This window comes from Dendrobates tinctorius, unplaced genomic scaffold, assembly GCF_039654945.1.
Source record: "Dendrobates tinctorius isolate UK_male_01 unplaced genomic scaffold, ASM3965494v1 ptg000065l, whole genome shotgun sequence".
NCBI classification, from domain to species: domain Eukaryota; kingdom Metazoa; phylum Chordata; class Amphibia; order Anura; family Dendrobatidae; genus Dendrobates; species Dendrobates tinctorius.
The window spans coordinates 6,184,361-6,200,739 of NW_027361733.1; the positions used below are offsets into that span (position 1 = coordinate 6,184,361).

The 16,379-nt window shown below is 48.6% G+C and overlaps 1 protein-coding gene across 11 annotated transcripts in view; it reads right to left on the bottom strand.

Moving 5' to 3' along the window:
- Positions 1-16,379, bottom strand: part of SLC2A10 (solute carrier family 2 member 10) — a 42,352-nt gene that overhangs the window by 11,702 nt on the left and 14,271 nt on the right. For 2 of the 11 annotated variants that reach the window (XM_073580573.1, XM_073580572.1), the window contains exon 2: positions 347-395. In XM_073580573.1, coding sequence (XP_073436674.1) covers positions 347-350 — 4 coding nt within the window. In that variant the 5' untranslated portion in view covers positions 351-395. The other 9 variants (XR_012233152.1, XM_073580567.1, XM_073580568.1 and 6 more) reach the window with 9 other exon arrangements.

Sequence of the window (16,379 nt, forward strand, 5' to 3'; positions counted from 1 at the left end):
GCTACACAATTATGGCGCATGACAGGTCGAAACTAGAGACGAGTGAATCTTTTCACAGGACCCTGGTGCGGTGGCTACCACAGTAGCCAGTAGCTGTCGGTCCACCGAACCCATGCAAACCCCCTATCTGCTGGCATCATGTGTGCGTCACACTGTACCGGTGACATTGTGCCAAACCAACAAATCAGAAGGGGCGTCGAGGGGTTTCCCGGCAGGTAGGAGGCCGTCTTAATGGACTAACACACTCAAGATATTTGCTTATCTGTAGTCGTAACCGTTCATAATTTTACAATCGTCTTTTCATCTAAAATCAGCGTAAGGCATGGTTTACCAGTATGCGACGTACCCATGATGCAGTGACGGTCACTGACAGCGTTCTCACATCGTAGGTGAAGCTGAAAAAAAAATAGGGACAGTGAACAAATATCAGAAAGACCCCAGACATGGCACAGAACCCACCAGATGCATCAAGCGCCCGGTCAAGTGCCTACAGGGTGGGACGTCTGGAGCAGGATACAGTGACAGTGCGGAGTCGGGGCACATGCAGAGCAATATTCTCCACCAGGGGTGGAGAAGGATCTGTAGCTAATGCAGGTCCAGCAGTCCCATGTAAATAAAGTTAAGGCCTGCATCTTTCTAACAGACTTCTAGATCTTAATGTATCACCATTCCCAGATCTATGCTTTCGGGCAGCAAATGGGAACTGACCCGTTTACCATCACAGACTGAAATCCTGTACAGCCCAAAACCATGTACGAGCGGAGGATGTCGCCACACATTGTTCTGGGTGCACAGTGACCGGCAGAGCCGGTGCTTAGGTGGCAGGTACAGGGATAAACATAGGTGAGCACTACTTACTGCAACAGGGAGGACAGAGCAGTGCAGGGAGGAGGGGAACCGGCTGCAGGAAGTGAGGAGGACGTGGCAAAGGAAAAAAAAAAAACTTTTCCCTTCTCTCCTCCCAAGTATAGGAATCTGATTGTATAAACCCTTGCCTCCCTGCTCAGAAGCTTAAACTGCCCTCCCCAGGACTCCTACCCCATACTCATATTTATCCATTTCATTTTTTGTTCTAAATATTTTTTTTTTATATATATATATATATATATATATATATATATAAACTGACTATTTTTTTACTGTCGCAAAAAGTAAATAACATTTTGGAAATAAAAAGATTTTAAAAATATTAAGTCACAAACTTTAATTGCATATTTACTAGCGGACGGGGCTTGTTAGACGCTGCTTCACAAAGTTAGGGCAGGTGCAGACGACAGTGTGTTCTCTCATCCGACAGAATTGGGTCGATTAGGCAAATGACACTGACCAGAGTTTGCCCTAAATGTAATCTGATTCTCTTAGATGCAGAAAAAAAATGTCTCGATCTTCACCATTCTGCCAGTTTGTGGAAATCAGACTGCACTCAGACGTCATCCGAGTGCAGTCCGATGGTTTCTACGCACTCACTGATTGCATGGCAGAGTGCGATCTGAATGTCAGATCAAACTCATGCATGCTCGAAATGGTCAGTCCTATGTAAATAAAGCGTAATCATTAGAGTTGAGCGAAACGGGTCGAAAAAATTCAAAAGTCGCCGACTTTTGGCAAAGTCGGGTTTCATGAAACGAAACCCAACCCTAGGATGAGGTCGGCCACGAGGTCGGCGACTTACGCGCCAAAGTCGCGTTTCAAAAGTTTGTTTTGCGCTCTTTTTCAGCCAATCAGGATCCACGGACACTGTGGGCAACGTGATGACATAGGCACGGGTCACCACCATCTTTCAGAAGGGCATGCAAGTGATTGGCTTGCTTTGGTGGGCGTCACAGGGGGTATAAAAGGGCGTGCACGCCGACCGCCATGTTACTCATGCTGATCTCAGAATAGAGAGAGCTGCTGCTGATGATGATTTTGTAGGGAGAGCGTTGGGCAGGGAAGAAGACACCAAAAACTGCTTCTGCTGCTAGCGATTTTGCCTGTACAACACACCAGTCACTGTGCAGTGCAAGGGGAGGCTATATAGTGGTGTATCAGTGGTGTTGGTTGTTGGGCTGCCTTCTAAGGCTTCCTGACATTCCTGCATTGCTGTTTACCCACTGCTCCGCAAACTGCTTTTTTAAAAGCAATCACAATTTTTTTTTTGTCCTGCTGAGGTACTGAGCGTGCATTTTTTCACACCATACAGCGGTGTACGCTCCTCACACAGTACCGTGTAACGGCTGTTATCACAGCCACAGTGAAGCTATCAGTGAGTCACTCTGTGAGAATAAGTCGAGGACATGTTCCGTTCTTACAGACCTGCACTCTAGGGAGATTCCAATTCTGCCCAATTCTACATACACCTTGTAGTTTGTGATACACTAGCCAATTTCTGCCTGTGACATAGCGCTCAGTTATTCAGTGGGCCTCACACAATCCATAAGTGTCCAGTGTCCACAAGTGTGTGCAGAAATTCAAAATCTCCCTTATCCTCTAGTCACTTTGGTCACAGCTCTGCCATCGAGCCTGTGACAGAGCGCTCAGATACTCAGTGGGCCTCACACAATCCATAAGTGTCCAGTGTCCACAAGTGTGTGCAGAAATTCAAAATCTCCCTTATCCTCTAGTCACTTTGGTCACAGCTCTGCCATCGAGCCTGTGACAGAGCGCTCAGATACTCAGTGGGCCTCACACAATCCATAAGTGTCCAGTGTCCACAAGTGTGTGCAGAAATTCAAAATCTCCCTTATCCTCTAGTCACTTTGGTCACAGCTCTGCCATCGAGCCTGTGACAGAGCGCTCAGATACTAGTCAGTGGGCCTCACACAATCCATAAGTGTCCAGTGTCCACAAGTGTGTGCAGAAATTCAAAATCTCCCTTATCCTCTAGTCACTTTGGTCACAGCTCTGCCATCGAGCCTGTGACAGAGCGCTCAGATACTAGTCGGTGGGCCTCACACAATCCATAAGTGACCACCATCTTTCAGAAGGGCATGCAAGTGATTGGCTTGCTTTGGGGGGCGTCACAGGGGGTATAAAAGGGCGTGCACGCCGACCGCCATGTTACTCATGCTGATCTCAGAATAGGGAGAGCTGCTGCTGCTGCTGATTTTGTAGGAAGAGCGTTAGGCAGGGAAGAAGACACCAAAAACTGCTTCTGCTGCTAGCGATTTTGCCTGTACAACACACCAGTCACTGTGCAGTGCAAGGGGAGGCTATATAGTGGTGTATCAGTGGTGTTGGTTGTTGGGCTGCCTTCTAAGGCTTCCTGACATTCCTGCATTGCTGTTTACCCACTGCTCCGCAAACTGCTTTTTTAAAAGCAATCCCAATTTTTTTTTTGTCCTGCTGAGAAGAAGAAAAAAAAACTGCTTCTGCTGCTAGCGATTTTGCCTGTACAACACACCAGTCACTGTGCAGTGCAAGGGGAGGCTATATAGTGGTGTATCAGTGGTGTTGGTTGTTGGGCTGCCTTCTAAGGCTTCCTGACATTCCTGCATTGCTGTTTACCCACTGCTCCGCAAACTGCTTTTTTAAAAGCAATCCCAATTTTTTTTTTGTCCTGCTGAGAAGAAGAAAAAAAAACTGCTTCTGCTGCTAGCGATTTTGCCTGTACAACACACCAGTCACTGTGCAGTGCAAGGGGAGGCTATATAGTGGTGTATCAGTGGTGTTGGTTGTTGGGCTGCGTTCTAAGGCTTCCTGACATTCCTGCATTGCTGTTTACCCACTGCTCCGCAAACTGCTTTTTTAAAAGCAATCACAATTTTTTTTTTTTTGTCCTGCTGAGGTACTGAGCGTGCATTTTTTCACACCATACAGCGGTGTACGCTCCTCACACAGTATCGTGTAACGGCTGTTATCACAGCCACAGTGAAGCTATCAGTGAGTCACTCTGTGAGAATAAGTCGAGGACATGTTCCGTTCTTACAGACCTGCACTCTAGGGAGATTCCAATTCTGCCCAATTCTACATACACCTTGTAGTTTGTGATACACTAGCCAATTTCTGCCTGTGACATAGCGCTCAGATATTCAGTGGGCCTCACACAATCCATAAGTGTCCAGTGTCCACAAGTGTGTGCAGAAATTAAAAATCTCCCTTATCCTCTAGTCACTTTGGTCACAGCTCTGCCATCGAGCCTGTGACAGAGCGCTCAGATACTCAGTGGGCCTCACACAATCCATAAGTGTCCAGTGTCCACAAGTGTGTGCAGAAATTAAAAATCTCCCTTATCCTCTAGTCACTTTGGTCACAGCTCTGCCATCGAGCCTGTGACAGAGCGCTCAGATACTCAGTGGGCCTCACACAATCCATAAGTGTCCAGTGTCCACAAGTGTGTGCAGAAATTAAAAATCTCCCTTATCCTCTAGTCACTTTGGTCACAGCTCTGCCATCGAGCCTGTGACAGAGCGCTCCAGATACTCAGTGGGCCTCACACAATCCATAAGTGTCCAGTGTCCACAAGTGTGTGCAGAAATTAAAAATCTCCCTTATCCTCTAGTCACTTTGGTCACAGCTCTGCCATCGAGCCTGTGACAGAGCGCTCAGATACTCAGTGGGCCTCACACAATCCATAAGTGTCCAGTGTCCACAAGTGTGTGCAGAAATTAAAAATCTCCCTTATCCTCTAGTCACTTTGGTCACAGCTCTGCCATCGAGCCTGTGACAGAGTGCTCAGATACTCAGTGGGCCTCACACAATCCATAAGTGTCCAGTGTACACAAGTGTGTGCAGAAATTAAAAATCTCCCTTATCCTCTAGTCACTTTGGTCACAGCTCTGCCATCGAGCCTGTGACAGAGCGCTCAGATACTCAGTGGGCCTCACACAATCCATAAGTGTCCAGTGTCCACAAGTGTGTGCAGAAATTAAAAATCTCCCTTATCCTCTAGTCACTTTGGTCACAGCTCTGCCATCGAGCCTGTGACAGAGCGCTCAGATACTCAGTGGGCCTCACACAATCCATAAGTGTCCAGTGTCCACAAGTGTGTGCAGAAATTAAAAATCTCCCTTATCCTCTAGTCACTTTGGTCACAGCTCTGCCATCGAGCCTGTGACAGAGCGCTCAGATACTCAGTGGGCCTCACACAATCCATAAGTGTCCAGTGTCCACAAGTGTCTGCAGAAATTCATAATCTCCCCTGTCCTATAGACACCTTGTACCTTGTTTTACATTACTATATAGTTTGTTGGATTTTGTCTACATTTCTACCAAAAATGAGGAAGGCTGGTGGAAGAGGCCGTGGAATTGGGCGGGGGTTGGCAGCTGGTAATGATGGTGTTGGTGGTGGATCTGATGGTAGTGGCAAGAGCAAAATAGGACCGAATGCAGGAGGTGTTGAGCCTGCGTCATCGTCTGGCTACATAAGGCCTCGAACGCTTAGTTTTCTAGGAGTTGGCAAACCGCTTTTAAAGCCAGAGCATCAGGAAAAAGTTTTGTCTTACATTGCTGACTCAGCCTCCAGCTCTATCGCCTCCTCTTCTTCAGTTGTAAAAAGTAAAAGCACTGAGTCGTCATTGGAGGCTCATGTTCATGAACCACACCTTTCCTTGTGTCCTTCACCCCAACCAAGATTGAAGGATGACGCAGGCCATACTACTGATTACTCCATGGAGCTGTTTTCACATACCATGCCTGGATTATCAAGTGAAATGGTGAATTACCCAGGCCAAGATGAATCTGACATGGAGTGCACTGATGCACAGCCGCTGATGGATGATTCTGCTGGTACATTCACTCAGAGCACTACATTGTCCTCGCAGTGTACAGAGCCAGATTCTGACCCTGATGAGACTCAGGTGCACCTTCCCGCACACTATACCACCATACACGGTGACACAGAGGAAGGTGCACATGACATAGAAGAGGAGGTGATGGATGACCCAGTTGTTGACCCAGATTGGCATCCATTGGGGGAAGAGGGTGCTGCTTCCAATAGCTCAGATGAGGAGCATCCACAGCAGACATCGACATCGCAACAGCTGTTATCTGGCAGGCCCGGAGCACTCCAAAGACAGGTTCCAAACATCAAAAGAGTTGCTGGACAGCTTGTCCAGAGGGTCAAAAGATCACAGCGTGCTAGGCCGCAAAATGTCTGCCAAAGTAGGAAGAGTGCAGTGTTGCACTTTTTTTAACAAAATCCTCATGATCAGGCCAAGGTTATCTGTAAGAAGTGCGCAAAGACCTTTAGCCGAGGGAAAAATCTGAAAAATTTGAATACCAGTTGCATGCTTAGACATTTAACCAGCATGCACTTGCAAGCGTGGACACAACACCAAACCTCAAGTGCCACATGTGCAACTGATCACAACGAAGGTAGTCAGCAACGCTACATTGTTTCCCCCACTGTAAGCCCACCGGTTAGCACAGCAGCAAATGTTGAGGTGTCGTTGCAATGCCACAGCAGTCAGGGAATCCCACTGTTATATCAACGAAAGACTGATTCTAGGCCATCAGAAAGAACAACAACTCCATCACCATCATCAACCCTCTCTCAGTCCGCCCTGTCCACCGCTACTTCCACCATATGCAGCTCTCAAGTCCAGCTCACCCTCCCAGACACTATGAGAAGGTCAAGAAAGTACTCAGTCTCTCATCCGCGTACACTGGGTTTGAACGCCCACATTGCCAAACTAATCTCGTTTGAGATGATGCCCTTTCGGTTGGTGGAAAGCGCAGCTTTCCGCGAACTCATGGCCTATGCAGTACCACGCTATGACCTACCCAGTCGCCACTTCTTCTCTCGCAAAGCCATCCCAGCCCTCCACCATCATGTGAAAGACCACATTGTCCATGCACTCAAGCAGTCAGTGAGCGGAAAGGTGCACCTCACAACTGATGCATGGTCCAGTCGGCATGGCCAGGGCCGTTACGTGTCCATCACTGCGCACTGGGTTAATGTGGTGGATGCAGGGTCCACAGGGGACAGCGGTGGTGGGACAGTGCTGCCTAGCCCACGGTATAGGAAACAGTTGGCTGTAGGCGTTCGACCCTCCTCCTCCTCCTCCTCCAGAAGCGAAAGCTCGTCCACAGAGCGCAGTTGTACGAGCACTCCATCTGCAGCTGCCACTGTTGCACACGATGTGTCCCCCTATCGAGCAGCTAGTGGAAAGCGTTAGCAGGCTGTGTTGCAGATGATGTGTTTGGGCGACAGACACACCGCCGAGGTGCTGGCCGAGTACTTTCAGCGACAAACTGAGTCATGGCTGGGCAGTGTACATCTTGAGGCAGGCAAGGTAGTTAGTGATAACGGCCGTAATTTTGTGGCAGCCATAGCCCTTTCAAAACTCAGCCACATACCTTGCTTGGCTCACACCTTGAACCTGGTGGTGCAGTGCTTCCTCAAAAATTATCCGGAGTTAACAGCCCTGCTCCAGAAGGTGCGAAGACTGTGCGCGCACATCTGCCGGACGCCTGTACACTCCGTTCGTATGCAGAAGCTGCAGCGATTGCTCCACCTTCCCAACCACCGCCTCATTATCGACATTGCAACAAGGTGGAACTCCACCCTGCACATGGTGGAGCGGCTGTGCGAGCAGAGGCAGGCCATAATGCATTTGTGGGAGGATACACGGCCAGGCACTTTGAGAGCAGACATGGAGTTGACAGGTGTGCAGTGGTCGAAGCTGAAAGACCTCTGTAAAGTCCTTCAGTGTTTTGAGGAATGCACACGGCTGGTAAGCGCAGACAACGCCATCCTAAGCATGAGCATCCCACTTATGCGTCTGCTCATGCAAACTTTGACGCACCTTAAGGAGCAGGCGTCTGCAGCCAATGTTGATGAGGAGGAGGGATTCCTTGATGACATTCAGCCATTGTCTGCTCAGGGACCTCTCCTGGACGAGGTGGAGGAAGAAGAGGAGGAGGAGGATGAAGGGGATGATTACTTAGGGGAGGAGGATGCATCTCGTGGGGCAAGTGAAAATGTTGGCGTGGCAAGGTCTGGTACAGGGTTTGTGCGTGACTGGAGGGATGTGGATTTGCCAGAAAGTGCTCCTCCAACCAGCACTCGCAGTGCATCATTGACACCGGGAACATTGGCCCACATGTCAGATTATGCCTTGCAGATCCTAAAAAGGGACCCCCGCATTGCCAAAATGATGAACGATGACGACTACTGGTTGGCCAGCATCCTGGATCCACGCTATAAAGGCAAATTACAAAACATCATGCCACAGGAGAACCTTGACCTAATATTGGCTAATAAACAAGCAACTCTGGTAAATCGGTTGCTTGAGGCATTCCCAGCACACAGCAGCGGTGATGGTTCTCACACGAGCCGTACGGGCCGGGGGCAGCTTGGCAGAGGTGTTCGTGGTGCACACAGCAGAAGTGGCGTTGGAGACAGGGGTTTCATGACAATGTTGTGGACTGATTTTTCAAGTGCCGCTCACACAACTGGTAATACTGCATCGATGGAAAGTGACAGGAGACAGCAGTTGTCAACTATGGTTACAAACTACTTTTCCTCCCATATCGATGTTCTCCCACACAGGTCATTCCCCTTTGACTATTGGGCCGCTAAACTGGACACCTGGCCTGAATTGGCACAATATGCCTTACAGGAGCTCGATTGCCCAGCTGCAAGTGTGCTATCGGAAAGAGTCTTCAGTGCAGCTGGATCAATCCTGACAGAAAAAAGGACCCGTCTGTCAACCCAAAATGTGGATGATCTAACCTTCATTAAAATGAACCATGCATGGGTTTCCAAGGATTTTGTCCCACCTTCCCCTGATGACACATAGGGTGACAGAAAAATGGCTTGCTTTGGTCCACCTCTTCCTGGGACTTGACCTATTTCACCTTTTGCATCAGCTGAATGTCCAACATCAACATATGCCACTTTCTAAAACTCCCTAACTGTGCTGCCTCCCCCCCCCATGGCCGGGGTCACCACCTAGCGCACGACACCGTGCGAGTGCCGTTGCCCTGGACAGGTGGGTAGGCCGACTCTTGGGCGCGGGCACTGGCACAGGGTCCCTCATAGTGCAATCAAGTGTCTCTGACGGTGGTGGTGCACACCCGCCGTCAGACACAGCGCCGTACTATGAGGGGCCCAGTGCCAGTACCGACGCCCACGAGTGGGCCCCCCTTGCTTGGGCAGGGCCCCAGCATTTGCAATCTTTACCTCTCCCTGCTCCTCCGCTGTGTAGTCTGGGCCGTCAAATCCATACTGTGCCTGACACCGTTTGAGCCTGCCTCCTGATGTATAGACATATATTTTGAATGTGTACGCTATCCATACATGTTATCTGGGGATACGGTACCCTTTCTCACCTTTGTGCAATCACGTGCAATCCATACTGGGCCTAACACCGTCTGAGCCTGTCTCCTGATGTATAGACATATATTTTGAATGTGTACGCTATCCATACTTGTTATCTGGGGATACGGTACCCTTTCTAACCTTTGTGCAATCACGTGCAATCCATACTGGGCCTAACACCGTCTGAGCCTGCCTCCTGATGTATAGACATATATTTTGAATGTGTACACTATCCATACATGTTATCTGGGGATACGGTACCCTTTCTCACCTTTGTGCAATCACGTGTAATCCATACTGGGCGTGAGAACGGCTGGCGAGCTGTTAAGCAAGCTACAGCACCTGTGGTTTGCATACGTAAGTTTTTCATTTTTTCAGGAATGACGGTTAGGCCTAATTCCGGAACTGCGGTTGACCTGCACTTACTGGGAAATCATTGTTCGCGGGTAATAATTGTAATCAGTGATCCCCATCACTAACGTTGTTCAGCGGGTTATCTGCACCTGTAAGCGACAACGCTGGCCTTTTCAGTGTAGCGCACATGCAGCCACGGACATGTAAGGGCATGACACACCAGTTATTGGCCAATCTCATGTGCCAGAGCCTCACGTGTCCCTCTAGTAAGCCGGACTCGGACCGCGGGGCATGACGGAGTCTCGTTCGTTAACGGAATTAAGCTTGCAATGTGTGCATCTGTTCTGTAGCTGGCATGGTTGAGGTTTCCCAGGTGGAGTCGAATTTAACTGTAGGCTCCACTCCTGGTGGTGCCCTTCTGGACATTCCTTTAAGGTTCAGCTTTGCAACCATACTGCCCACGTAAAACAAACACTTTGCCTTCATGAACGCTGTTTGGAGGGTCATGACTCGTGGGAATAACGCCGCCCAATCAGTTAACCTGCTAGAGAGATCCTTCGTTGCTCCCAAGCATGACATCACACTCCCTAGGAAGAAGGTAATGCCACTGTGGCGACCGTACTCCTGGGGGCGACACAAGTGCACTGATGCCCAGCCACTGCTCGATGAATCTGCTGGTACATTGACCCAGACCACTACATTCCCCTCGCCCGATACAAGGCCTGAATCTGACCCTGATGAAACTCAGGTTACCCTTCCCATATACAGTTCCATCTTACACGGTGACAAAGAGGAAGCTGCAGATGAAAGTGCAGGTTCGGCCCACCCGCCATCAGACACACCACCGTACTATCAGAGGCCCTGTGCCAGTGCCGTTGCCAACGAGTGGGCCCCCCCTGCTTGCTCAGGATCACAGCACTTGCAAGGTTGAAATACTGTGCAGTGAGATGGAAGATGGGGACGACGAGGAGTCCAGACTAGTACAGGGATTCCCTAGCGAGGAGACTTATTTGATTGTTTTCAATGTTGGGACAGCAATTTTTGGGGAGCACTATACTCTGGAGAATGATAGATGGGGCCCACCATACACTGGAACATTCCAAAGGTGGACATCAGACACTGGAGCAGCATTTACAGGGCCCATTATACACTAGAGCATTAGAAATGGGGCCCATTATGTTTGGAGCATTATTTGGGCCCATAAGACAGTGGAGCTTCATCCATGGGGACCAACATATACTGTAGCATTATGTGGAGCTCATCATATACTGTTTCAAACATTATATGGGACCAATGATTCTGTATGGAGAAATAGATGGGCCTTGTCATGAGATGTAAAAAGTGAAGTATTTTTCATTGTACTATACCGCTATTTCTCTGCCGTATCGGAGCATGATGAGTTGTGGTATGTGTTAAAGGGGCGCTCTTTCGCCCAGGGCACATGAAAACCTGGAGCCAGCCCTCCCCCCCCACAACTTTAGCCAAATAACCCCCATTTTTCAGTGCGTTACTTGTATTATGAAGTTAATTAAGGTTGACAAGCTTAAGTAAGAAGAATTGATGCTTTTGGCATTCAAATGGGCACTGTAGGTGTGTTTCCTGTCCTCCTCTCACTGCCGACTTTTATTCCCCATTGACTTACATTGGGTTTCGTGTTTCGGGACGACCCCGACTTTTCCTTATAATCGGACGATCTTGCTCGACCTGACTTTTGGAAAAGTCGGGTTTCACGAAACGAAACTCGACCCTAAAAAACCAAAAGTCGCTCAACTCTAGTAATCATGTTTAGTCAATAGTGATGAGCAAATGTGCTCAGATAAAGTGTTAACCGAGTGCTAACTGAGCATCTTCAGCGTTCTCGAATAATATGTTTGAGTCCCTGCTCCTGCATGTCTCGCAGCTGTTCGATTGCCTGATTGTTAGTCAATCCATGCATGGATTACGACTGTCGAACAGCCACGAGACATGCAGGAGCGGGGACTCGAAGCACGCCGAAGACGCTCGGTTAGCACTTGGATAAAAACTTATCCCAGTACGTTTGCTCATAGCTAATATTGAACAGTTTCCAACAGACGGTGCTTCATTTCCTCACCGTCTCAAGACACCGTTCTTATTGACGTCCAGACTGGTTCAGATCTAATACCTTTCACAGCTGGAGGTTTGTAACAATAGTATCCAATGTAGGCATCAGCAGCATCAAGTTTATTCAAGTCCCCTAATAGTTTCCTACAATGTATCAGTCTGACGGCTTTGTTCATGTATCAGTCTGCAGTTTCTGTTCCTTAATCACACTCCCCAGGTCCAGTGCCGAATCCCTGCTGCTGCTTCCCGTGTCAGTTATTGACCGGGATCACATATGCGAGATACGCGGCCGAGTCTTGCATGTCAATACCCGGCACTGCCGCCGGCATTCGGGAGCGGAGCGTGCGGCTGCATAGAAATACATGAAGCCGCAAGCTCCACCCCCAAGTGCCAGGTATTAACATGCGAGGCTCGGCCGTGTTTCTCTCATGTGTGATCCTGGCCATTGTCTTCTGTGCTGATCTCACATCAATGATTCTGCAGCCAATCAGTGTGTTCAGCGGCGTTGAGTTCACTGATTGGCTGCAGCACTGTCAATGTGACATCAGCCCTGCCAAACAATAGCTAACACCAGGAGCAGTGGCAGAACCACAAAGCTGGACCTGTGGAGGGTGAGAAAAGGACTGATTTTTCATTTTTATTTTTTAATCTAGCTGAAGAGCCCGGCGCTGCTCGGGCATAGTAACTAACTACGGTTAATTATAACAAATTATAATGATTATATCTATATATATATATATATATATATAAAGCTGAGTGTAGAGCCCCGCCCACTCCGCATAGCCACATTCACTTTAAGACCAGGATCACACACAGCGAGATATGGCCGAGTCTCGCAGGTTAAAACCAAGCTCTGGCGCCGGCACTCCGGAGCGGAGCGTGCAGCCGCACAGCAATACATGGAGCTGCACGCTGCGCTCCGGAGTGCCGGTGCCAGAGCTTGGTTTTAACCTGCGAGACTCGGCTGTATCTCGCTGTAGTGTGACTCCGGCCTAATATCCAGCATCATCCCGTCAAAGCCACCGGACTACTACCCCTAATATCCCACATCATCCCGTCACAGCCACCGGACTACTACCCCTAATATCCCACATCATCCCATCAGCCAGAGCCACTGGACTACTACCCCTAATATCCCACATCATCCCATCAGCCAGAGCCATCGGACAATTACCACTAATATCCCACATCATCCCATCAGCCAGAGCCATCGGACAATTACCACTAATATCCCACATCATCCCATCAGCCAGAGCCATCGGACAACTACCACTAATATCCCACATCATCCCGTCAGCCAGAGCCATCGGACAACTACCCCTAATATCCCACATCATCCCATCAGCCAGAGCCATCGGACAATTACCACTAATATCCCACATCATCCCATCAGCCAGAGCCATCGGACAACTACCACTAATATCCCACATCATCCCATCAGCCAGAGCCATCGGACAACTACCACTAATATCCCACATCATCCCATCAGCCAGAGCTACCGGACTACTACCACTAATATCCCACATCATCCCATCAGCCAGAGCCACCGGACTACTACCCCTAATATCCCACATCATCCCGTCAGCCAGAGCCATCGGACAATTACCACTAATATCCCACATCATCCCATCAGCCAGAGCCACCGGACTACTACCCCTAATATCCCACATCATCCCGTCACAGCCACCAGACTACTACCCCTAATATCCCACATCATCCCATCAGCCAGAGCCACCGGACTACTACCCCTAATATCCCACATCATCCCGTCAACCAGAGCCATAGGACAATTACCACTAATATCCCACATCATCCCATCAGCCTGGGGTCAGAACCAGAGCGCTGAGTGGAACGGTCCTAACTTCCATACCGGGGATCCCTTTAAGAGCGGCCTGGTGTCAGAACCAGAGCGCAGAGGGAATTTACCCTAAATCCATATCGGAGATCCCTTTAAGAGAGGTCTGGGGTCAGTACCAAAGCGCAGAGTGGATTTGCCCTCACTTCCATACCGGGAACCCTTTAAGAGAGCCTTGGGTCAGAACCAGAGCGCTGAATGGATTTGCCCTGACTTGCATACCAATGATCCCTTTAATAGAACTCTGGGGTCAGAATCAGAGCGCCGAGGGATTTGCCCTAACTTCTATACAGGAGATCCCTTTATGAGAGCCTGGGGTCAGTACCAGAGCATTTGAAGGCAATTGCCCTGACTTCCATACCGGTGATCCCTTTAAGAGGCCTGGTGTCAGAACCAAAGCGCAGGATGGATTTGCCTTGACTTCCATACCGGGGATCCCTTTAAGAGGGAAGATGTGCCTATGGGATGGAGGATATGTGATGGGTATATGGGCACGGGAGGGGTGATTCATTTCTGTCATGTGCTCTCTGCTCCTTTCTGGGGGGCAGACAATGGCTGGTAGCTTATGTTCCCAGGGATGCTAGATTTCTCCCACCTGGTCAGTGTCTGCTGAGGTGTTGTCAAGTGGGAAAACTTGCTCATAGCAACCAATCACAGCTCGCTTCTTTTAACCAGCCCTGGTGAAATGAGAGATGCTTAGTGATTGGTTGCAAGGAAAACTGTTGCTCATAGCAACCAATCACAGCTCAGCTTCTGGAGAATAGCTCTGGTGAAATGAAAGATGCTTCGTGACTGGTTGGTGATACACACATACATACATTCAGTTTTATATATATAATATAGATAGATAAACTGCAGTTGGGGAATAAGTTTTCCAAAATTAGAAAACCCCTTTAAAGGGGTTGCCCACTAATAAGACCATCCCTTCTCATTCTAAATGTTTGCCCTCGTTGAATTAAAAACACTTTTTACTAACAACAACGTGAGGTTGTTACATTATGCAAGCCCGACCCTTTTATTTTCAAGTCCTGATAACTGCTTTTTCCTCTCTTCCCACTGAAAACACATGGCCGCTCGACCCAGCTGAGCGCTCATGATAATGGTGGTCTTGAGAGAAAGCTGTCATATTAGGTCTGTGTATATTCTGCTTGTGGAACGATTCCTCCGGTTTTCTCTCACACTCCAAAGACATACGGACAGGGATGGGGAGAGTGATGTAAATGTCTGGACAGCACTGCAGAATATGTTGGCACCATAAAAGCAAGTAAAATTAATAATATTCTATATGGCTGATTTCTGGTTATAAAGTTGTGACAACCAATATGGCCCCCACTGGGATTGTCGCCAGCGCCTTCACCCTGGAGTAGCTCTGAGCGACATCTGTAAGAGATTCAGTTTCATATTGCCTGTCACTATAGAGCGCCCCCCATGATCTGGGGTCTCGCGCCAATTAAAAAATACTAATATGACCTATGAAGTCTATAGGCCTCATGTCCATCGTGCATGTGCACCATTTACCTTACAAGATGGAGGCCAGAAAAGACCTCGTCGTGTCAAGTCTCCCGAGGTCATCGCCATCAGCTACAACCGATGACAACCACAGAATAGAGCGGCAACTTGTGACAGATTATCAGGAGGATTTCCCCGCAGCTATAGCAACATCCTCTCTAATGGTAATGAGACCAAGGCTTAGGAGAAGACGGGATCCCACAGGTGGAGGGCGAGCGGGGCCGGAGGGAGGCTGTAGGGGCGACCGGGACAACAGAATTTGCACATTTTTCTTCCAGGTCTGATACAGTTTATCACAAGTAAAAAGGAAAATGTCAGCTGCCAGTGTCAGGAGAGACAGCAGCCGCAGATCATTACCATCACAGCATACATATAGGTTTATGCTTCCAGATCGAGGGATCATACATGGCCACTGACAACATTAATACGATGCAAGTCCGGAAAGCTATATACAGCCCTATACTATCCCAAAGGACCTATAGCCCTGTTCATCCTGACCTCCTAGTTCGTGAATAGAATACCAGAACTACAGTGTATAGTGGCACCCAGGCGGGAGCTGATAAATGATAGAGGAGTAACTCTACATAACACTGGAGAAACTTGGGCAATAATTACTTACAGAAACACGACTTTCCAAGTAGCTAGTGCAAATCATAAAGAATCATCAGACTTCTGGAAACCCTCAATCCAAAATGTTCCTCTCAGGAATCACTAATCCAGCAGGTGCGACGGCCATGAGGGACCTGCTCTCTGTCCTGGCTTTTTCCCAGTGGAGCTCTATGTAATCCAGAGCTGGGTGACAAGATGGTGGTGGATGGAGGAAAGTTGGAGAGATGTGACATGATAAACAAGTTTGTCCTGAACATGGACTATTTGATCCTGGCCAAGGTACTTGCCTAAGGGCTAGAAGCTGTCTGAACCAGATCTGCAGCATTCCTGGCCACAGGATGGCTGGTAGTCCTGCTCTCATGAGACACGATCCAAAATACACAGATCACCCCGGTAAGTCATGGTCAATGAAAAGCTCTCTTGAACTCATGGGCAGAGGCTTTGGTTGGGCACAATGTTCTGTTCCTTGAACCTTATATACCTTGATATTAACCGTACGGTGATAATGAACGGCAGGAAAACTGACCCCTCTCTGGGGTCAGGAAAGGTTCCTCTCTCTCCTTTTGGTTTGTGTTAGGCCTCATTCAGACATCCGTTTTTCACGTACCATATCTGTGTTTTGTCACAGATAGACTATCACAGATACGAGTACTATGAGGTCATTCACATCCGTGATTTTTTTTTTTTGTGTGTACTGAGTGGTCCGTGCAAAATAGTGAAGACATA